At 35.0% G+C, this 23,374-nt stretch overlaps 2 protein-coding genes across 3 annotated transcripts; one reads left to right on the forward strand and one right to left on the reverse strand.

Annotated features, from left to right (window-relative positions):
* Positions 1 to 150: 150 nt before the first annotated feature.
* On the forward strand, positions 151 to 11,299 carry LOC113497783 (ATPase family AAA domain-containing protein 1-like). 2 transcript variants are annotated; one of them, XM_026877495.1, is made up of 8 exons: positions 151 to 483; positions 1,808 to 1,916; positions 4,064 to 4,208; positions 4,615 to 4,782; positions 5,208 to 5,336; positions 5,721 to 5,860; positions 6,511 to 6,642; positions 7,025 to 11,299. In XM_026877495.1, the coding sequence occupies exons 1-8, from the start codon at positions 311 to 313 to the stop codon at positions 7,184 to 7,186; spliced, it is 1,158 nt and encodes a 385-aa protein (XP_026733296.1). In that variant the 5' UTR covers positions 151 to 310; the 3' UTR covers positions 7,187 to 11,299. The 2 variants fall into 2 exon arrangements, with proteins under 2 accessions (XP_026733296.1, XP_026733297.1); XM_026877496.1 differs by having other exon boundaries at positions 1,820 to 1,916.
* A 1,268-nt stretch (positions 11,300 to 12,567) lies between these two features.
* On the reverse strand, positions 12,568 to 14,705 carry LOC113497784. The gene is made up of 3 exons (XM_026877497.1): positions 14,637 to 14,705; positions 13,702 to 13,883; positions 12,568 to 13,508 (listed from the first exon to the last, which is right to left on the reverse strand). The coding sequence occupies exons 2-3, from the start codon at positions 13,881 to 13,883 to the stop codon at positions 12,959 to 12,961; spliced, it is 732 nt and encodes a 243-aa protein (XP_026733298.1). The 5' UTR covers positions 14,637 to 14,705; the 3' UTR covers positions 12,568 to 12,958.
* Positions 14,706 to 23,374: the final 8,669 nt, after the last annotated feature.

Genomic DNA, 23,374 nt, shown 5'->3' on the forward strand with positions numbered 1-23,374 from the left:
GGAATATGCCTCGTTAAGAGTAAAATAAAAAAATATGGATTGGTTAAAATTAAGTATTATTATAAAATAGTGGGATGCATTCATGTCTGAATTCTTGAAACACAGCACTCGGCAAAAAAGAAACGGCATTATTCTAGCTGTAAAATTGTCAATGGTTTCACTATTGTCTATGGTGAAAATTCACAAAAGCATGACGGCAGTTACCTATTTGTGAAGATATTCTAAAATTAATAATAAATCGAAGAGCACACCGGGTCTCGATACCTGCTCCATAGTTTATTTGTGATAAGTTACTCATTTTTCTGACGGCATGATGGTGGAAGGGTCAGCGTTTACGCGTAACGATGTGTTCCAAATGGCAATACGAGTTGCATTTGTGTCCGCGGTAACGTATTTCTCAATAAAATGGGTCGTGAACCTGATAGATCCAACGTCCAAGAGTCGGAAGAAAGCGGAGGAACGAGCTCGCGAACAGTTACGCAAGTTAGTATCGATCGATTATTTTACGTCATAACATTAGATTTTTCAAATATTTTTCTATTCTAGCTACTAGAATCTAACTAGAACGTGTTTTGGAATTGTTAATAGTTATCAAGCCTTTAGTTCTAATTTCGAAAGTCTTGGTGATGGCTAACCTTAATTTTTCATCAACGCAATGTTTTTCTTATCTGTTATTGTGGCATTTAGATCATAACCACGTTCGTAATTAACTTTTGCGTATTCATTATACATTAAATACCATTGAGATATTCAAGAAATTGAACACTATGTATCAATATTATTGAACAACAATAGAATTATGAGTAATTGTCCTTGCAATTAATTAAACAATGTGAGGACCTTTCTAAGTTCTACATAACATTAATCTGTGGGATAACATAGAGATATGAGATAATTTTGTTCTCAAGCTATTTTCTAACTGAGTAAATATATCTAAAATCCTCACCTACTCATTAAAACACGTCTCGCGCTGATAATCTTTGCTTAGACAAACTGAAATAACTGTGTATGAATCTCAAGGACTTTGCATCTTTTACCTTTGCTTTGGTTAAGGTTTATTTATCATAACAATAATATAGGATTTCATATGAAATGAAGGACTCATGATTGAAAAGTCTATACAATTCTATTTCATACTTCATTGACATATTCATTGAAACTCTGAACACAAATATTATTAATTACATCTTATCAGCCTAAACTAATGTACCTCTATTAAGCTTTAATTCAAGAACTATATTTATGTTAAAGCTTGATGGTTAACTAATACTTTGTTATAATAATTCTCCCTTACTTGTATTTGTAACAATTATTTGGTCAAACAATTATTTTTACTATGTTACATATTCATACATTATTTTTATTATCCTTTATATCAGTTATTTATTTAAGGGAGGATATAAACTGTATATTTGTGCACTGTCTACATGTGGCTGTTTTTTTTTATAATAGAATGTGGTTTTGCTTAACATTTTAACTGCAGATTTATCCATTCAAGCTTTTTAATAATAGCATGTATTTAAAATTACTAATTTCAGACTTTATTTACAATTAAATTTGATAATTTGTGATGATTTATGATGACATCCTTTCAAAATTATTTAAATGAGTTATTAAAAACATGTCAGACTTATCATTGTTTCAACAACAGAAAGTACATAAGGTCTTTTTTTTTCATTCAAACAATTAACGCTTTAACATCTGCAGTTAACATTCAAACTTAAATGCTTTATTAGTGCATGGGTGTGATGTCCACATTATATGATATTTATAAAACTGCCACTGTATCGACGGTGCATGTGTTAAGGATGTCTTGCAGAGCGGGGCTGGGGAACAAGCACAGCATTGCTCTGGACAAGCTCACCGACCATGAGATGATCATCGCCTCCCAGCTGGTTGTACCGGATGAGATAAGTGTAAGTATACTTTAGTATACATAAATATAAAAAAATAAAATAAAAGTATTTATACTGTTATCTTGTCTTGAAGTTGCTCTGGAGGCCTATCGCTATGTCTTAAAGTATATGAAAGAATACCGGAACTATACCAGTGCACTTCTTGTTAGACAGGTCTATTCCACACCTGCAATAATATAACTTTAAGAGGACATGGTTAATTGATTAATGGTTTAAATTAATCATTCATTGTTAAATTTGAAGAAGAATATCGAAATGTGTTTTTGTTCTGAAATTGCAAGTCATTAGAAAACTATAAATCCTACCCACTAGGGTTATTACTATAATAGAAAATGAGTCAAATATTTTGGCACGAGATAATTTTCGTGACGTATTTACGTGTTATACTATACATAGATCGCTTTACGTATCTTCCCTCAAAATTAGTTATTACTATTCTTATTTAATGCCACATTACTGCATTTTCTAAAAAATAAGATTCAACCATACATTAAAATTCAGAAGATTTGTATCATCGAATTCTCAGGTAAGAAATATCAAGGCAAATGTGCTGCATAATACACATGAGAAAAAAAGCCGTGAAAATATAAACGTAATACAATTAAACAATGTACAGTAATAAATCTGAATAATAAGTGTGACGCTAGTGGGTCAATGTATACAACATAACTTTTGTGACGATCACGAACTTAAAACCATGCAGATTTATAAAAAAAATACTAGCTGAACCGTCGAACCGCCACGCGCTAGGCTGATTTACGCATCTAAACCAAGACATCAGCCAAACGTATATAAAAAACATTCAAATTGGTGCAGTCGTTTGGGAGTTCAGTGTCATATAAATAAAGTATATATAAAAAGATTAATAGAGATTAAAGCTAAAATCTCAATAGTGTAATCTATCCTTAGATCATGGCTTAACGTGTTGGCCAAGTTGCATCAGCCGTGATTCCTAACACATAGGGTTGTCATATTATTTGTATTAGTGTAAAATAATTTAGGTGCAAATAAAGAAAGTAATATTGAACATTTTGCAGGATTCTAACGAGTTTCGTAAATTACAAGAATGTGTGGAACCATAACATCCAAATTTTCTATTCGATATTGCACAAGTCAGCATTTATTTAAGATAATGACGAAGGATTGACGTTATCTTAATGAATTAAGAAAAGTCATGCTATTGAAGTTATTTACTATTGCAATTTAGCAGTCCGAATGGAAATGAGTTTCAGAAATATTTTTGATTGTTTACTTGTGATTAGAATTGCTTAAACTTTACATAGAGAACCGAAGTAATTCCCTCTTTTTTTGGACAAACAGTTTCCACGAAACTGGTCAATTTATTCTGTTGTCAGATCTCCTTTTGATTGACCGTACAAAAGAGTCAATTGCAGCATTAACAGCGCTTACATGAGATGTAAGAGACGGTTAGATCATGCTTGTATTGCTCAGCCGTGCATTAACCGAGGGTTTATTTTTAAAGTCAAACAGTGAATTTTTCGTTACGTTGTTACGTAAAATCTAATCTCTGGAACATTGTGCATGCAACTATGACGCAACCGCGATGCGCTCACCCGATGCTCTCGACTGTAGTATTGATCCAGACCTCAATTGCATGGACCAGTTACCTAAGTCAGATAGCGCTTTGAATTTTGAGTAGCTTCTCTATCTTGAAGGTAATTTGTTATTGGAATGAGTTAAAAGTTCAGAATTTACATTAAAAAATAATAACGTACACACAGAAAATAGTAAGAAAACAACATTACAAAATAAGATGTACTGTGATGTGTATTTGCAATTAGTCTGAAGATAGTAATTAGAATTAGTACTTTTTACATGAGTTCTTAATGATTTTTTCATTGAATAGGAGATAGAAAATAGATTGGAAAGAGGCGATTATGAAATTTGCAAGTATCAACTCCGATCCCGGCATTTGGATGAGACTTGAAATCAAACATAAACCAAGTCGCCACAACAAGAAATATAAATTCCAATCATTACTGAAAATATCAATACTCAAGTCCACGCTCATGCAAGAGCCGTAGGAACGCTTGCCCTTAACGGACAAGCAACCTAGCCTTAAATGTAAACTATTAAACACCTAGACCTTCAGGGCCATTCTGTAACATTTATTGGTTATAATACAGGTAAACTGGAAGGACATAGCGGGCCTAGACTACCTAATTCAGGAACTGCGGGAGACGGTTATCCTGCCGATACAGAAACGCGAGCTTTTCGCCGACAGCCGACTCACGCAGCCGCCCAAGGGTGTATTGTTGCATGGACCCCCAGGTAAAAAACGAAACCAGTGTAGAATACTTATCAATTAAGTTGCGGAGCTATAAAAAAATAACTGGTAGATAGTTTTCAGTTGTTTTCTCTTCGTTTTGAATATTGAACAGTTCATAGTATAATTCTTTTTGTCTCTACCCCACATGACAAATGACAACAAGACGTTCTATGGTGATTTGTTAGTCGAGTGTCGTTCTTGGATACGGCCTTAAGTTTATAACAAACCACCAAAATAATAAACAAGACATGTTTATTGTCATAATTCTTAAAGTAACTGAGGATAGTGAGTTATATTTGGAGTAAAGTCCCTAAAAATCCTTTGAGATCATTCAATTCGTCGTTAGTTTCTTCCTTCAATAACAGTACCTTATTTATGTATTATCACATGCCATGTCCTATATTCTAGGTTGCGGCAAAACGTTGATAGCTAAGGCGACAGCTAAGGAGGCGAATATGAGTTTCATAAACCTAGACGTGTCGCTACTTACTGACAAATGGTATGGAGAGACGCAGAAGCTGGCGGCCGCCGTCTTCAGTCTCGCAGTCAAGTTGCAGCCCTGTATTGTGTTCATAGGTGAGGAGTTTGAAATACTACTATTTATTCCCAGTACATAATGCATGAAAAAAATATGTATATCTGTTGATTGAATTATTTTATAATGACCGTACAAAGTTTCTTGTTACGTATGTACGTGTATTATATATAATGGTTAGAATAAAACATAATTTTTCCATGCATGTACAATTGTATAAGTACATGTTTTAGCCGTAAGATTGCTTATCGAATGAAACAGTAAGAAGCAAATTGTTTTATTAATGTTGATGTAAAAATACCTGAAACGTTTTACAAGTATCTGCATTAATTTTAATGAACAACTTACAAGTTGAATGTCATCAGTGTATCTCACTTTAAACGAAAGTATTCTTTTAAATAACTACTTATACAGGAAAAGCAAGAATGCGAATTACTTATAAAACCATAATATTATGTTGTTACAGACGAGATCGAGTCGTTCCTGCGCACGCGCACGCAACACGACCACGAGGCGACCGCCATGATGAAGACGCAGTTCATGTCGCTGTGGGACGGACTCATCACAGACCCCACCTGCACTGTCATCATCATGGGTCAGATCTTATTACTATATGAATACTTAATAAACATAATATAACGAATATGAATAAGTTATTATGTGATAAGTATAGAAAAATCAGACTTAACAATTCAATTTATACAATTCTCTGTGTTTTGTTTGGATACGTGTTTTATCATACAGAGAAGCACCTTTAGCATAAATCGTATCGACTTCAGCTTTGTCACTGCAGCCTACTTCAGGTTTTAGAACGACCGTATGATAACAGTCATACTCGGATGTTATTCTGTATTCTTCATGTAACTTGACTATGACGAAGACGACATGACACTTAGACGATTAATTCCTGAATCTCATTTGTTAGAAACATTTGTTGTATTTATACATATTGGTGTGTAACGAGTTCCCGCGTGTGCAGGCGCGACCAACCGGCCGCAGGACCTGGACAAGGCCATCCAGCGGCGCATGCCGGCCACGTTCCACGTGCCCATGCCCAGCGACACGCAGCGCGAGCGCATCCTGCAGCTCATCCTGCGCTCAGAGCCCGTCGCGCCAGACGTTAGTATTACTACTACTACACGTGAAAGAAAGAAATACCATTTATTTATCATAATGCCCATCATTGTAACTCCTGCATACCAGAATCAACAATGATAACCACCCTGTTATTGAGTGCAGAGCGTCCTAGGGAAACATTTACTGACTTAGAACCCGCAACGAAATTAATCAGAAGTATATATTGTAACGACTTCAGTTTGTGCGATACATTACACGGGAAACTTATTATATTATGCGTTTCAATGCGGTAACAACAATGAGAATTAATAGTAAAATAGGTAGTTAAATACCCACCAATGAGCTACTTGTAACAGGCCGTACACTCAACAGCAACAGTAGATGTTCAAGAAATGTTCGATTTGTTTTCGCTTGATCTCAAATAACAGACAAATATTACAGAATGTATGAGTTGTAAAGTCATGTAGCTTATTATAAACAGGAGCTCTAAGTGAGATATCCATTATGAATTAATTTATCTTTTCATTTTGTTTAAAATGACCCCCGCATTAAGGAATTTTATACTTGTATCCCATTACTGATCATGCTATCATTCTTCAATATTTCATATATTACTTTTCCTTAAAATTTCCTTTCCTTTACCATGTCCTATACTACTTATATATTAATAATGATACATATTGGATGTGCAGATCGACTTCAAGCGGCTGGCGTCGTCCACGGAGGGTTTCTCCGGGTCGGACCTGCACGAGCTGTGTCGGCAGGCCGCCGTGTACCGCGTGCGGGACCTCGCAAGGGAGGAGATGGCAAGGGAGATGAACGAGGTACGTACACACAGAACATTTTACATAAACATAGTAATTCAATAGAAGCCCTTAGAATATCTTCCCTATACAGCGCGGCAGCGTGGCGTGTCATTGGTGACCATATATAGGCCACGTTGTATAGGAAAAGGCATTATTAGTGATTGGTGTGAGAGCAATTTATAATTTAAATTCTTGTAAATGTAAAACAAATTTTGTTTTAAAAATTGTGTTTTATAAATCGTATTTCGATTATTGTTTTATCTACTACAAGTAGACTTTTTATTCAGGCCCAAGAAATAAACCTAATGCTGAATAATTACAATAGTTCTTTAGCAGGTTTGTAAATTAAGAGAAACTCAGTACACACTGATATTCACCATTCACCTTTTGACTCTTCTAGAACCAATCAGCTCAAAATAACACAACGGATTCGGACGAGGAATACGTGGACGCAGTCCGCCCCATCACGATGGACGACCTCCGCATGTCGCTCACCAAGCTCAAGGAGTCCAAGATCCAGTGCGGGACCCTCGCGCCCTCCATGCGGATAGACCTCGACTAGCTGGAGGAATATCTAGCGGTCTTCGGCGATAGTTTCCTCAAATGTGAATTAAACGTAAATACTTAAACACTGAACTCACACAAGCTCGCCTTTGCCATACCGAAATTAAAAAATCATTCTGTCATAATGACCTTTGATATAACAGTTGCTGGCACAGCTGAGTTTGTGTGATGCAGTTAAGATGTTGCCAGTTCAAATAAATTAAAATAATTTTGCCGACATTAGGTACTTATAAAGTTTAATCGGTACGTGTTATTAGTTAGAAAAATATTTAAAAAGTGAATAGTTTTATTCTGATAGTCTGCGACTGTACTGACGTTCAAGATTGGTCTACAGTAAACTAAAGGTCTAATCATACATTTTATCTAAATAAGACCTTATTGTCAGTATGTCAAGGAATATATTCAAGATTTATCGTTATATCTTAAATCAGAGGTAACAAAAATATTTATTTCTACAAAGTTATTCTTGTAATCTAATCTCGACATTATATCTTGGTATTTACGTACTAAAATCAATTGTCTCAAAGATCGCTAGGTTATTGATAAGGGTTTATTAGATGAGATCACCCAAGTCTATGTCTGTGCTTAGGTTGATGCTAGTCTTATTGAAATGGGATCATAATGAGTTACTAAATGGAGTAGATAATGTGTGATAGTATGACAAAACTATTTTAATTAAATTTTGACAACCCTTGGGTAATAAAATAGGGTTGGAGTATTTTCATTAGTAGATTCAGCTAGGAGTGAACTATTTTAGGTGACTTTACCATTTCAACAAGGATTTTCTTTTAAGTTCTTCCTGTTTTTATTAGATTTTGGCTATTTTGTTGCTTTGTGCAACTGCTATCTTCAAATTAATAAATAGTGACCCAACAACTCAACCTTAATATGGCTAGTCTTTCAAGGTTATCCTTTTATGAAACAATAATGTAATAAATATTTCTGCTCCATTTAGGAACTCAGTAAAGTCCTGTAAATTCTGTTACCATTGATATTGTAAATTATTACGTTGTGCAACATTCGAGTGTTCTGCAGTCGAAAATCAACCCTATTTGGTATGTAGTTGGTTTTAGATTTAAAAGTTATGTATTTGTTTAAAGACATATTCATTATACATTCTGTTAGGACCTGTCTGTATCAAGGCCATTACATAGGACACTCTAATATCAACTCTAAGGCTTTGGTAGAAAGTTATTAATTAATAGACATAAATCGATCAGGAGCGTTGGAGACCACGATGTTCATTTTTGCACCTTTACCCATAGTCTTAAAGTCCATTTTTGAGTGGCAGAAATCGCTAGACGTGTAGTAGTATGTCTTTAAATCAAATATATCGCGCCTGTAGTATAGTTAGGTGGAAATTGTTTTCCGTGACTTACGGTGTCGGAGAGTGGAAATTTGGTTGCCGTGTGAATGAGGATTGTAAAAGTAAGTTCATGATGTATTGGATTTTGAACTTTATGTTAATGGATTAAGGTTTACATCTAATCTCAACCTTATCCCTAATTTTGCTCATCTCGTTGAACGAGTCCTCTAGGCTATGCGTGTTCTTTGCTGATAAAATATTCGTTAAGTAAAAGCTATTTGATTTCAATCGATTATTTATTCGATTATCAATAAAAAATCAATGAATATATTTCTTCGAAACTTGGTATGGAACATACATGTTTCGCGAAGTTACTACTTTATCATAATTCTGAAGTAATAAGTTAAAAATCCAATACGTCAGCAATATGCACATTGTGATTGCATGAATGTCATAAACGTGCCGTTTCTTTCTCTTTAATGATTGACGGCACAAGTGCAAAAGAGATAAAAATATTTTAGACGTAAAATTAAGAGGCTTCACGTGGATATACCGGGGTCTGATAGAATAGACTCGCTAAGCTGCATATCAGCTATTTCTGTGAAATAATAAATGCATAATGAACTTTGATTAAAGACAAGTTTCGTTAGGAAACTACCCAGCGCGGTGACTATAAACTCTTAAAGTATGACTGTTGCCTTTGTAAAAGCGGGATAGCGATACCGTAGTGTAGTGCGCCGTCTCGTATCCACAGTAGCAACAGCCCTGCTTTGAGTTCGTAGTACAGGTACTGATCGTCCTATATAAATAACAATATACTTAATAAAAATATTTATATTGAATGTGATGCATGTTTTCTGAGGGCAACATCTTGGCAACGACATACGACCCAAATTCTTCTATCCATCTGTAATTTTCTCTAGAATACATGTTAAAAACTAATGTTTACAAGATGGATAGTTTAATTTGCTTCGTAACGATAGATAACGATTTAATTGATGCGATTGGGTTCAGCGACTGTTGGACATACTTGTACTCTAGTGGAAAGTGAATTAATCAATTAGTAACACTGAATCATTCAACTTTCGATTGATTGAGAAACAACAGGTGCGTCTTGAAACCAGTATGCCTCTATTGGTTTAACATCAATACAATTTAGAAAATAAATGTTTATTTTTTAATTGAATTGATGTTACTCGAAATGTTATTACCTTGATGCTACGTACGTATGAAGCGTGGAAGTTTGTATTGGTTTATGTACCTGTAGGCTGCCCAAAGATATTTACAAAGTACAATAAACTAAATGGTAGCGCGAATGAGTATTAGAAATATTCACTCAGCCCATAATACTTCGCAATAGTTTATATGTTATCGTTAAAAGTCCTTGGAATGTTCTAAACAAGTAAAATTGAAAACATGGTTTGTGTCTACTTTGCCGGCGAAGAAAGACGAATTGTATGAAAAGAAAACTTTATTAGATACTCTTAATGTAAAGTGAATTGGGTTCAATTGACAGATGATACTAAAAAATATATTTATTGATTGTTGAAAATGTAGATTGGCTTGTCGATTTTATTACTGTGTCGATAGATAAGATGGTTGTAATGATTCTAAAGTGCGTTGGACGTATTGTTTGATTTAATAAAGTAGTGTAATAAAATCGATTCGAATACTCAGGTGAAATAACCTGGGTTACGAATCGAAAGTCACAACATATCTATCGACGTCTTTGAGTAATACACCACTATGGTAGTCCTACGTTATGTATTGTGAGAATGGGCGTGGGCCGGGCTGGGTTAAACATTTGGAGCCAGATTGTATACAAGAATTGATGATGTTACTTTTTTAAAGTGCTATCTGATGCCGACTTGTAATGGTCAAATGTGAATGTATTTCAGCTTTACTATTGCATTATATAGTGTGTGTAGTGTGCCTACCCCCGGCTATGCCCGCGACTGTGTGCATTTCATTCGGCTTTTTATAATAGTTTGTAGTTTTTGTATTGCGTATTAGAAGGGTTAGGCTCGGGCTGTGTCGATAAATTGTTGTTTTATAATACGTTGTTTCGTTGATAACGCGTTATTAACGCTTTGTGTAAATCGTTTTGATGATCGCAGTTTTGTAACTTTTGATATTGGTCTATGATTAAAAACGCTCGTTTTAAGACAATAACATGCGAAATTTGATAAAATTAAACAAAATATTTGATCTAACAACAATGAATGAATTCGTTTTATCATGAAAACTGTTAAGAGATACAAAACTATGATTTTCGTGTTATTTAGATTTTGCACAAAAGTTAGCAATAATAATCTGGTGATTTAATTAAAACTAATTTAAATGAAATAAAGTGATTGATAATAAGTTATTTTTGGTTCTACAGAAATAAGTTTCCTTGGCCGTTATTAGCAGTTTCTTTTTGTTATATTTGTCTCTGATTTTGTTTAATGTATATTGTTAGTATTTGTTGGTGCAGTATGACTGCTTGTTTTATGTAAACAATGATTCCAGACCTGGGCGTGTAACTCGCGAAACATTCATAAAATGTTTGTCATTTACTTTGACTAGGTTTTAATGTTTTTTTTTGACGTGTCAACAGTACTTTTGTCAAATATTGGCTTCGCAAGTACCCGGTCGATATTTGACAAAAGCCCATGATTTTCATTTATTGTCTTTACAAGTTGTACCTAATTCTTTTTTGATGTATTTTTGTCTCGCTGAACAGCTTCGTTGTTTTTTATTGCAAAGGAAGGAATTAGTTATTTAAACATATTTATTGTGTAAATAAAAGCAATAAATTAAATAGAAACGTTGTTTTATTATATATTATGTTACATTTGTGATCGTTGGCTTTAATCCTCGTCTTAGCTCCTAAGTTATACTTACATTGAGTATTAGTTGTACATGTACACAAACATAAACTTATTTATCTAACTTTGGCCACCATACAGATCTAGTTACATTAAAATATGAACACAATATGTTAACCATTTAAGCTCACTTTCTATTGTCGTCGAAATCTTGGTCATCGACGATGTAGAATCTGAAATAAAAATATCAAAAAATACAATAAAACAGCTTACAAGTGGACCTACTTTTTCCTAGCTCATTGATTGGTGTACAAAATCCTAGAGAAGGTCAAGTCAGCGACATTCAACCATTTTTATAGAAGCAACTAACCGTGCAGCATCGTGTCTACCTACATACTAAGTACTTATAGAAATTATTGTCTATATAAGTACCTAATTAATAAATGATATATACCTTATTGTATTTTCGGCGCTTCGTCTTTTTTGTAGGTTTCTTGCGTTTATGTTTGTTCACATATTTCTTTCGCGACTTATTGCCGTAGGGTGAACGACTGCCTTGAATCTCGTTAGCCAGCATCAGGATCTTGAGAAGGTCTGTAATCATACCGTACGACGGGTCATTACAAGCGACATAATTCATTTCCTGCGCAAAAAAAAAACTTGGGCAGCCGGGACTTTCACAAACAGCCTATTTCTAGTCAACAACTATTTCTAGTCCATAGATATTAGCGCAAATAAACAAGTTCAGAGTGACAATCGAGACTCAGGGCAAGCATTCATGGATAACACAGATGCTTATCCTAAGTGACGATCGTCCCCGCGACGCGTCCCTCTCAATGATTTTGCATGATGACCTGTAGGTACCACTAGCCTACTATCCATGCAGGGCAGTATGCGTATATTATCCGCTGTGCAGACATTTATGTGCTCAATAATATTTTAATAATGTACTTTACCAGGAAACCTGTGCTTATTATTGTCAAAGTTTCAACCTTGTCTTTTACCCTTTAATTACTTAAGTCATGCCTCTTATGGTATGTGAGAAAAGTAAACAAGAAGGTTTCTCATTAGGTTTTATTTTCTACAGAAAATGTTTATACCTTTGTTGTCAAGGGAGAAGGAGAAATTAGGAATATTCACATTTTCTTTTGTGTACAGAGAAAAACATAGGTTTTCAACATCAGAAGTAAGCAGGGGTTAGTGTTAGGGTTATTTTCCATGCTCAAGCAAAGCTCTCGGTTAGGCGATAAAAAAATACTCAAGTGTTAAAAAAATATATATTTATAGTTAATTTACAAAAGCTTTTAAAGAATGGCCTCATTTTTCCTTATAATTAGTTAAGCGTTATCACGTCACAACCAAGTGTAGTTTTTAGTTTTAGCTGTAAATGTTACCGCAGTAGGTACCACCATCATACCTATGAGACGATGTTTCCTTTCATTCCAAGAATTACCTGTGTACTCAATTAGTGCGCCTTCTAAAGGAGTGCAGCTAAAACTAATACATCATGAACAGAGGGTCACCATCACTACTTAAAGTAAAAATACTATAGATTTGGAAGCGTGACAAAACACGGCGTAGAGCGTCTTCCTCTTCCACACCCGCAATAATATTACTTTAAGTCTTGACGAAGAGCTCCCAGATCAAGTTAGTTTTATTTCTTGTTTAAGTCCTCACCTCCGTTTAAATTGACAATGGGGACTTCAGCAAGGACGGTCGTATCTTCCTCTGGTTGCGGTGGGGTTGGTTCTGGGTAGTAAGAGGAATCTCCTAAGATCGCAATATCCGAACAAGTGAAGAAGTTCTCCTGGTGACCACACCCCAGGCCTTGCGTCCCGTCTTCGCAGAAGCCCCAGTTGTTACCAGCAGTGTACTTCCATTGTAAGACGCAGTGGTCGCAAACTAAGTCGGTGGGCAGGCGGTACTTAACCTCGTAGTACGCGCTGCCGTCTTTTGGGTAGTACTTGGTTTCCCCATCCTCTAGCTCCACTAAGTGTTGGTCGAAACATTCTTGTGTGTTGTCGTAGGGGTCCGTGCAGATTCGGAACTCCCAGAAGCCCATGTGGTAGGCGCTGATGTAGACGTTCGTGGTAATAACTTCTCCGGGGGCGTACGTCGCCACTATGTAGCCTTTGCCGTATTTCCCCCCTAACTCATGAGGGCGGGGGCTTGGGGTATTATAGGCATCACCGCAGACACCGCACCTAGGGGTTGTGAATTGTTAGATTTGTTCTACAAATGGTATGTTTTGTGTAAAGCAATGTGGCAAATTAGCCCAAAATTTTTAGTTTTTATGTATAAACAAGCAAAGAATAGAAGATAGATATCATCAATATCTAGGTAAAGTTATGTATCTTTCCGGAATGGTTTGCGTCGCATCATCGTTTCTTTACCAACCTGCCATCATTGATGGACCACTGTGTGTAGAACCCGCCGCAGTTTAGGCCGTCATCATCGTAGTTGGCCGGGGAGTCGTACCCGTAGCGCCAGATGGACGCCCTGTTGGGGGGCTCCACGACGCGCCCGTGCCCGGACACGTACGCAACTGCGCACGCTAGAGTTAGTACTGCACTCCACATCTGGGACAAAAGAGATTTATTATCAGAAACTGGGTGTGACACGTATATAACTACCGTTTGGAAGCCAGTATTTGGGAATCTGTTTGCGTTAAAGTTACGAAGAAATTGTGAAGAGAATTATCTAAGGTTTCAACCAAACAGTATCATAAAGATTTTTCAAATTACCTTGAGATTTTTAAATTGAAGTCTTATAAATCTGCAAGAGTTACCTACATAATCTTACAGTTCTTAAAATGTCACTAAACTCAAAAAATCTGTTGTTCTCTATATCTGTTGGTACTATCTAATATTATCTTTATATTCGTCCGATTATTCGAACATCCGCTGTCATAAAGATAGGCCATAACATCCTTATACCTAACATTAGGTCAATAAATAATTTCAGTAATAGATGTTGACAGAGATAATCCAAAACTAAGCTCTTATAAATGTTATACTGAAATGAGTTGACTTGTCTTAAAAGGCTTATGCGCAATTGAATATAGAAACAAAACACTGGAAAATTTATCAAATTAGTGAATAATGTAAATATAATGTATCTTTAATTTGAAATCGATATTTTTCATGCCTGTTTCTTTGATTTTTCGGCAAAATAAAAGTGTCAGTCAAGTTGTAACCAATTCGACTGACAATATTTTCAAATAAGAAAGTTTTACAATCGTCGATAGCGAAAAATAGACCCATACACAAAATTAAATCACATAATAAGTAACAAACCATAAAAGGCAATAATAATAAAATAACTTGACTTACAGTAAAAAATATTCCCTTCTTTAGGAATAAATTACTTCAAAATTCGTACACCAACTGTCGTGAATCAACCCTTCGCCCGTTATATAGAAACCTAAGGAAAGTGTTATCACAAACAATCAGATAGGATTCGAGTGCGCATAGTTAGAACTATTAATCATAAAAATAATAAACTGACGGCTCTTTGAAGTTTACTGTTGTAAAGATATTTATAGGAATCCTGAAACATGTCGAAACTTGATAGTGAAATATAATAGAAAATGATAAAATACGTGTAGTAAATAGTCAAATTAAATATAGTATGACACTTGTAAAAAAAATGTTTTTGTAGGGATATTGCATGCTTTTTAAATCCCGATGCAATAAGAGAGAGTATTGTATAAAAAAGAATGAGTTTAACGTGCCTCTCTGTCCGTCTGTGGCATCATAGCTTTTAAACGGATTTAGGGATTTCAATTTAGTTTGTTTTTTATTTTAAACTGTCTAATGAAGGTGATTTATTAGCGAGTATTTTTAACTTTAAACTTTTTAGTTCTAAGTTAAAGTTTTGGGTTTTATTTTTTTTTATTTTTGGGGGCCTTTTATATTTTTTATCGTAGATTGTCTAGAGAAAGCTTCGTTTAACTCAAGAAAAACGTTGCGATGCGAGCACTTACATTGAACGCCACCTCTAGAAGAAAGTTATTATCAAGAATCATTCAAAATAAAGAACCTAAATACATAGGAGTAAGATACTGAAGTGGGTACTTTGCTAGAAAGCTGAAAAGCATTCCACACTTGAGCATGATATGAGAGCTATAAACATTGTTCGGTTAAAAGTCAGTATGGTCTAATCATAACACTAAGATTTTGATTTTGAAACAGTTTTTGGCTGTATAAAAGTATGTAATTTCAAACTTTATTAATAAGTTTTAGACGTTTGCCTCCGTGGAAGAGAGCAATCACAATTGCCTTAGTTTTAGATGCCTAGTGACGTTAGAGTGCAGGGTATTTTACAGAAAGGATATTCATTAATTTTGATTTTGTTTCTCGGACAAGAATAAGTTACAAATAAAGATATGTTTTGAAATTCTTATTTGGTTCGGTACCTTACACAATTTAATACTTATAAGTCATATGTCAATATCAGTATAGAGGCTCTAGACTACTCTAGAGAAAGGTAAGTGCGACTCCCATCCAAACTTTACCGTTTGACTCATAGTGACGATAGCACTTCGTAAACATGTATCATTCAAGTAGATAATGATGTATGTTTATTAATTTATAGACTATAAAATTATATACAGGTTATTGGCTCATAATTAAATAACTTCATAAATTTGTTTATAACTTTTTCTCGTAATTTCTAGCAATCAAATTGCCAGTGCTTCTTGAATGTTAGATTGAATATGTAGTGCACACTGCACCTAGAATAGGTAGCCAATGACAATAACAAATAAAGTGTATGATCGGTTCAGCAGTTCCTGCGATTACCGTATTTAATTAACTTTTGCTCTTTTTAATATTCATAAATATTTAAAAACAAATATTTTTACTCTAGTTTAGTTTAAGTGATAAGTATTTATAATTCTTATTATTTTATTAGGCACGTTATCTTTCTAAAGAAACCTAGTTTATTGGCAGTGCTAGTTTAATGCAAGTAGTTTACTAGAGCGATGACAAATCAAGTTTATAAAAACTAAACCAAAACATGCTTGAAAGAAATATAAGATAAGTACTGCCTATCTGAGGGCACGGCAGTGCCCCTGCCAAGTCTCGAGCAAAACGGGCACGGCCGTACCATCTTTTCTCGAAGCGATTCGCGGCTGTTTCGCCCCCCCCTGTATCTTCGACGTGGACAAAGCTAGGAGTTTAGCTTTTCGGGGAATAATAGTAGGCATTAGAACAAGCTTAAGTTCGAAATTACATGCCAATTGAATTAATGGTTTAGGAGTTACGGTCGATCAAAGTTACACCATTTTGTCACTCACTGACTCACTGACTCACTGACAGATCATCAAAAATCTAAGGTACTTCTAGCAGACTTAGAAACTTCAAATTTTGCACCAAGATAGGTCCTTAGCCACATATAAAGGAAAAATTATAAAAACATTAAAAAATGATATGCCATAGAAAACAATTTTATATTTGCGGTTTGGCAAGAACATTATGTATGGATTTTGACTGCATTGTTAACTTTGTTCGTTGTTTAAGTACCTATTCAATTGGATGAATACATACATAGAATAGAAAAGAATAATATAAATGTAATACACAGACTATCATTAATACAAATTAATACATAAAATTCATAATTCATTAAATTAATAAAGCTAAAACTCCATTGTATTGCGATAAATATTGTATGCGCGCTCGATAGATGGCGTTGTACGTGTCTGAATCGCGCTATGGTTTCGTTACAAAGCGCAGTCTAAGTAGTACTTCAGAATAATTCGATAATTTTCATTTGATAGCGCCACCTGTCTATGAAAAACCATTTCGAAACTAAAAAATATTGTAGTGATAATTGATATTCGGAGAACTTTACGTGTTATTTAGTTTAGTTTAGCTATAGTTTGTAAGTTAGTAGATATATATATGCATATATATATAAGTTTAAGCTTGTTTACATTAGAAGTAACGAAGTCTCAGAGAAGAAACAAAAGAGATAGAGATAGAGAATGGGTTCTAAGCAAAGCAGTAGCTGAAGTCCTAGAAATTATGACACCTAAAAAAAAGAAAGAAATACACTTACAAAAAATAAATGAGATCCCACCAAAAACATTAAATGTAAAAAAATGCCAAGTCTCTCGATGCAGTCTTTCCATCGTAAAAAGTTTTGAGATCTCATAGAAGCCAAGTCCTATTCAAAATATTTTGTAGTTATAAATCAACATTTAGTAATTGTATCAATAGTTTTCTTTATATTATAATTATAGTGACTTGGCAATGAGCACAAATTAAAAGCTGCTTGATGCCTGGAATTATGTGCAAAAGTTACTGACGAGACCAGTGATCAGATTATTTGTTATGTGTGAATCATGATGGTCACTACCGACTACATGCTCCAATACAATAATTAAGAATACCTTACGGGCCATCGCTTTAAGAAAGTAAATGAATCGAGAGTACACTAAGACTGACTGCCGTTGCCGAAATTCGGTTGGGACGACACGGATAAACCAAAAGAAAATTAATTTTGTGATATTAATGTTTACGCATGCGGTGTGTGTAACTTTCAACTCCTACAAATATGCCGTTTTATTTGTTTCTTCTTGTGCTCATTGCCAAGTCACTATAATTATAATATAAAGAAAACTATTGATACAATTACTAAATGTTGATTTATAACTACAAAATATTTTTAATAGGACTTGGCTTCTATGAGATCTCAAAACTTTTTACGATGGAAAGACTGCATCGAGAGACTTGGCATTTTTTTACATTTAATGTTTTTGGTGGGATTTGTTTGACACGGTCATTTTCAGGACGTAAAAAATATCAAAAATAGGACGATTAAACGAAGCCACGTAGATTATATCTAACAACCAGCCTTCGTAGCAACGGATATATGGCGTGACAAGGGACACTAGAATGAGGAGGTAAAAAAGGCAGTCGCTCCATGAAAAACATTGGTACTGAACGGCATCGGGCTAGACAGGAATCCGATTCCCGCAAAGCTTGTTAAAGCTGTCTGTAGTGGGCTAACTCCTTGAGGCTAAATGGTTGCAATGTACTCAAACTCAAAATACATACAAAAGACAGTGCTATCTTCCTGGACTAGGTAAGAACACATTCAGTTGTATTGCTTTATAGCGGTAGTCGGCGGTTAATGTTGAACTGACTAATAACGTTAGGTCATAAAAATAACCTATCTACGTTTGATCGGCATTATTGGCATACGGCAATGAAGCAACAAATGTTCCTTTTTTGAGGATTTTATAAAAAAATCCTCCAACATAGAGAAATAGGTAAACACAGATTATCTAGATTTTATTTTGCAAATACAAGAAAAAATCTGCGTCATAGTTGCAATGCATTACATTTAACAAGAAAATGATTAACCGTCTGCATCAGCCATTCAATATAAAATTAGATATGACTTTAGTCATTTATTTTTTTATTCTTTACCGTCTATAACACAGTACATTGAAGCAGAAAGGCATTATCTGGCGATTTTATTGCGTATTTTTTTTTATTTGGTTTGTCTTAGAGGCGTTACATGTACGGATCTGTAAGAGCAGATGTTCGATTCTATCGGAGGCAAAGTACCAATGTAACTTTGTTAAAGTTTTATGAACCCACTTTCTTCATAATTATAAGACATTGCTGACAAACGGTAAAGGAAAAAGCAAAGGAAACCTGGAATGCAAATATTGAAATCTAACGAAACCAAATGCGCCAAACCGCAGTACGCTAACGTAGTGATCAATGCCCAAATAGTTCCTATTTGAAGAGACCTGTTCCCCATTTTGGGACATTTAAACACTGGTATCTTAAATTTCTTCAAAGCAATCGTGTAGGTTGATAATTTCAATTATTTGGCTGTAATTGTACCTATTTTAATAATACACCTTAAAGCTTTCTCCTACATCTTTTCGCCGTATACATTATAATATGAATAGTGATTTTAATTATTTGTGTCCACGGATCAGTGACTTGCGTTTACTTTATGTCTTTTTGTTGAGAGAGATAACAGATTTAATTTAAATCGTATTAAGATAGTATTGTTCATTTGTGCTTGACTTTCACTGGTATTTTTAATGTTTGGTTTTACAATCGTTTTCTCGACTAACTTGGTCTGACCTAGAAGGAAAGTTGGGAGAACTCTTCCAAATATTCTTTCTATCCTCGATCATGAATTTTGATAAGTGGTGATGATTATAGTAAATGCTAACAAATTAAACGCTGTGGTGATACTTAAAGGAATTAGTAAGGTTAATGTAGAAAATTATTTTTTGTGTACATAAATTGTTAAATAAATAAAATAGGCTACGTAAAAAATCTGAAAGAAATGTAGATATTAAATATCTAATAATAAGTATAGTTTTAAGTTAAGGATATAAACGCCAATCAAAAGGCAATAAACAAGATATGTCAATGAATTGTTATAATCGGATCTAGATCAGTATCTCATCGGTGAATAACACTTGTTGATAAGATATCACACGCTTATCAATAGGTGATAGCAGTATCGGTAACGACTGATTATTAATGACGCATGAATTAAACAATTCATTTCCTTGGGGAGTCTTGAGAGCGATAGACCATTTAGCACTTCTTTGAGATGCCTCTGCCTTTGTTCAATATGTAAACCTTCTGTGATCTTCTTTTATCACTTGAAATTGATAAACGTCATCAGTATTTTTCAGTATACAGCTGTTTAAAATAATGATCCATGATCAAATTTTACTACAAGGAGAACTGTCTTTACGTCAATCCCCATGTGCGCGACGTGATGCGAGTTCGATCCTCGGACAAGTATTTGTGTGTCCACTTGCTAGTGAAACCCATCGAAACAAAAAAAAAAAATCATAGCAGGGCTCACTAAGGGCAAATAAAAATTTGCCTTTATTGTCGTCACAATCGTTGCTTAACCTCCAGCTTTATTTTTAGTATTTATTGTTGGAGCAACAATAGAAATACATCATATTACGTCAAAATGTTTACCGTCTAGATATCACAGTTCTTGAAACACAGCAGAAGGACGATCAGACAGTGCCTCAGATACGGTTTCATTTTTCCCTTAGGGAACGGAACTCTATAAACAACTGACAGTCCTACAACAACTTGTTTTTTTGTATCCAATACAATAGGCATCAGTTTTGTATAAATATCTACTCAATTGCATATTTCCCGCGCAATAAATCTATTTAATGAGCATCGCGGAAAGATTAACAAGAACATTAAGTTTTTTATAACTCTTACTTGTGTTTAATACTAAAGGCGCATTTAGACGAGGAGGGAAATGTCGTGTGTGGTGCAATACATTGCGGAGTCCCGCAGCTGAGGTATCAAACACGCGACGCAAAGAGCCTCATGATCGAGAAGTGGAAGTCGCTCCGGGCGTCAGAAGCAACGAGTTGACTCCCAGCCACTGTAGACGGTGAGTGATGGGTAGCTCACCGCCTGATCAGGACCGGGTCTAGGTCTATGCTGGACGGCACGTTCATGTTCCACACGCGCCTCAAGAAGTCAGCAAGTTTTGCGGAGCGCAGTAGGGCTGATGCCTGTCGGGACAGCGGGGTTGTGCCAAAGGGTTACCGAGGCCCCGGTACACGAAGGGCAAAGGAAGGAATATGGGTGGGTTTTAGTCAATGGAAGAATGACACTCTCTTTCGCTCAACCCAAAGCCGTAGAACATAATTTTCCATGCGAAAAAAACCGTAATATCAAATGTGATGAATCAGAACCGGCAATGTATTGCAACTTGTACAATAAATGCGCCTTCATTTCAAACTTCCTATCGTAGGCGATACTTCAAATTAATGTGTTTCGTATTTATTGACCTGTGTTGTTGTCACTTCCACTGTCATCAATATCAGTGCTATTGACATTTTCTCTTGCTATTGAAGTTCTTTTGATAGGCCTTTGTTTTTTTTTTTTACTTTTACTGCTTCATTCGTATACGTAGACGAAGTAATGAGGAGTTGACGAACCCCTTAAGCTATAAGGGCCCCCTAAAGCTATATCAAGCTATATCATATCGTGAGTATGTTAACTCTAGGAATAGCGTACTCTACGTAGCTTTTAAGTGTCAATGACAATTTGAACTGAAATAATTGATTATTTTGTACCAAACGGTTGTGAGTACGACTGTTCGCGAACGCGATAAATATGCGTGAGTATACCGTTATTGAATAAATAATTGTGAATCCGCCTTACGAAAGTCATTAAAATAATATAATATCATTCGATAATCGGCCTAAGGTACAAATCTCTAAGAAGGAAATAGTGAAGTACTGAGAACAACAAAAGGTGTTAAACACAAACCGAATAACAAAGTGTCTATCTGTGAGTTGAAGATATTGGTTTGGTCGTCTTCTTTTACCAGCTGTAAAAAAATATTATTCTCTCATAATACAGCAGCTATATGTTGAATTTCATTCGGTATTACACAGTTCTTTGGAAAATGTGATTGTTTGAACTAAGTTTGACCAGACTTGTGTTGCTAACCATACCTACGCTAAAAGTTCGCCTTGACTGTTAAGTTGGCAGCAATTTAAATCTAAAGACACTAATCCCATACAACTCATCACACTTATTTAAAGAATTATCCCGTTTCATTGAATTTTTCACTGCCTCTTGGCCTCTTGGCTAAATGATGCTGAATTACCTACTGTTGTGCGGCTGTTCGACAGCTTGAGATAGGTATTTTTTTCAATTAAAACCTAACGATAAAACATAAAAATGACCTGAACCAAGTTACTGGGTAATTGGTTCTAATGTAGTTAATTAATATAAATAAATAGGCAGAGCAGAGGCCGTCTCATTGAAAACAGTAGACATTACCAAAGAAAACTTACCTCTATTATTGTTAACACACCACAAAAGTCTTAATAAAAGCACTACATTTTAATTGCGTTAACACTTGCGTACGAATATGTACCATCATTTTACAAAACACCATTGCACAGCGCAAAGTCGTTCAAAAAAAGATACATGCCGAAAAACAAATAAATCACAGACAAAAAATAAAATTAATTTTCAAACGCGTATCGAATTAAATTAAATTATTGATATAATAATTTAAACTAAAGACCGCGCACGACGTCCGCCGGGCAACTGAAGGAAAATGCCGACAATTTTTAACGCTCTTTCGATTCAAATAGATTTGCTTTTACTTTCTCCTAAAATGGCTGTTAGCTGTTACAGTAGGACGACGGCGAGTAATTGACAATTTGCGGAAAAAATCATAGTGTAGAGTACCTACCGCCTGGTTAAATATAAACATTTCGTATAGGGATGCGGTTTGCGATAGTAAAGAGTTCATTGTGTTTTGACCTGCTGATTCATTTGGCACAAAAACAGAAAATATTAAAAGTATCGCGAATCGATGTCACGTGAGTCATATTTAAATTTAAATATTTCCTTTGTTTAATTATTAAATATTTATTTAGACTATGTTAATTGAAATAAATTTTCTATATTTTGCAGTTGAGTAGAAACAACAGGTATCTAAAAATTATTTATTTAGCAACTAAGAGACTAATTGTGCAAAACAAAGGCTTCGACGAAGTAAAAACCTTTTTTAACTATTTGCTTTGCAGAGAAAAACTATTTCATTCAAGAAAATGCTTAATCAAGTAAAGAGTCTAGACGTATCATTGTTGTTGGAAATACCAGGTGACCCGTCACCCAGAGAAATCGGATTATGTCTGTATAACAAGTGTTTAATTCAAATATAAAGAGTGGATATGATGGCGCGACAATCCGCGATTAACTGATTTATATTCCGCGAAGGCGCGGCTAGAAAACAGTTACGATCTCCATTATAAGGCAGATGGACTAGCGACTGTTTTGTGTGGACTTATTATAGTTCGCCTTTAGATAAATAGGTTTTATTAAATAAACTTCTATATGACCGACCACGTGGGATAAAACGAGAAGAGTTCGATATCTGCCTCGCAAAAGCGAGAGGAGCATCTTAGAAAACGAGGGTTGAAAAGAAGGGAGGCCATTGAGCGGGAGGGAAAGTTGATAAAATAACTATCCATGAGTTCAGTAAAGTATTTTTAAAGGTTTGGTAACTAATAAAATGT

This window comes from Trichoplusia ni, chromosome 9 (genome assembly GCF_003590095.1).
Source record: "Trichoplusia ni isolate ovarian cell line Hi5 chromosome 9, tn1, whole genome shotgun sequence".
Classification (NCBI taxonomy): Eukaryota; Metazoa; Arthropoda; class Insecta; order Lepidoptera; family Noctuidae; genus Trichoplusia; species Trichoplusia ni.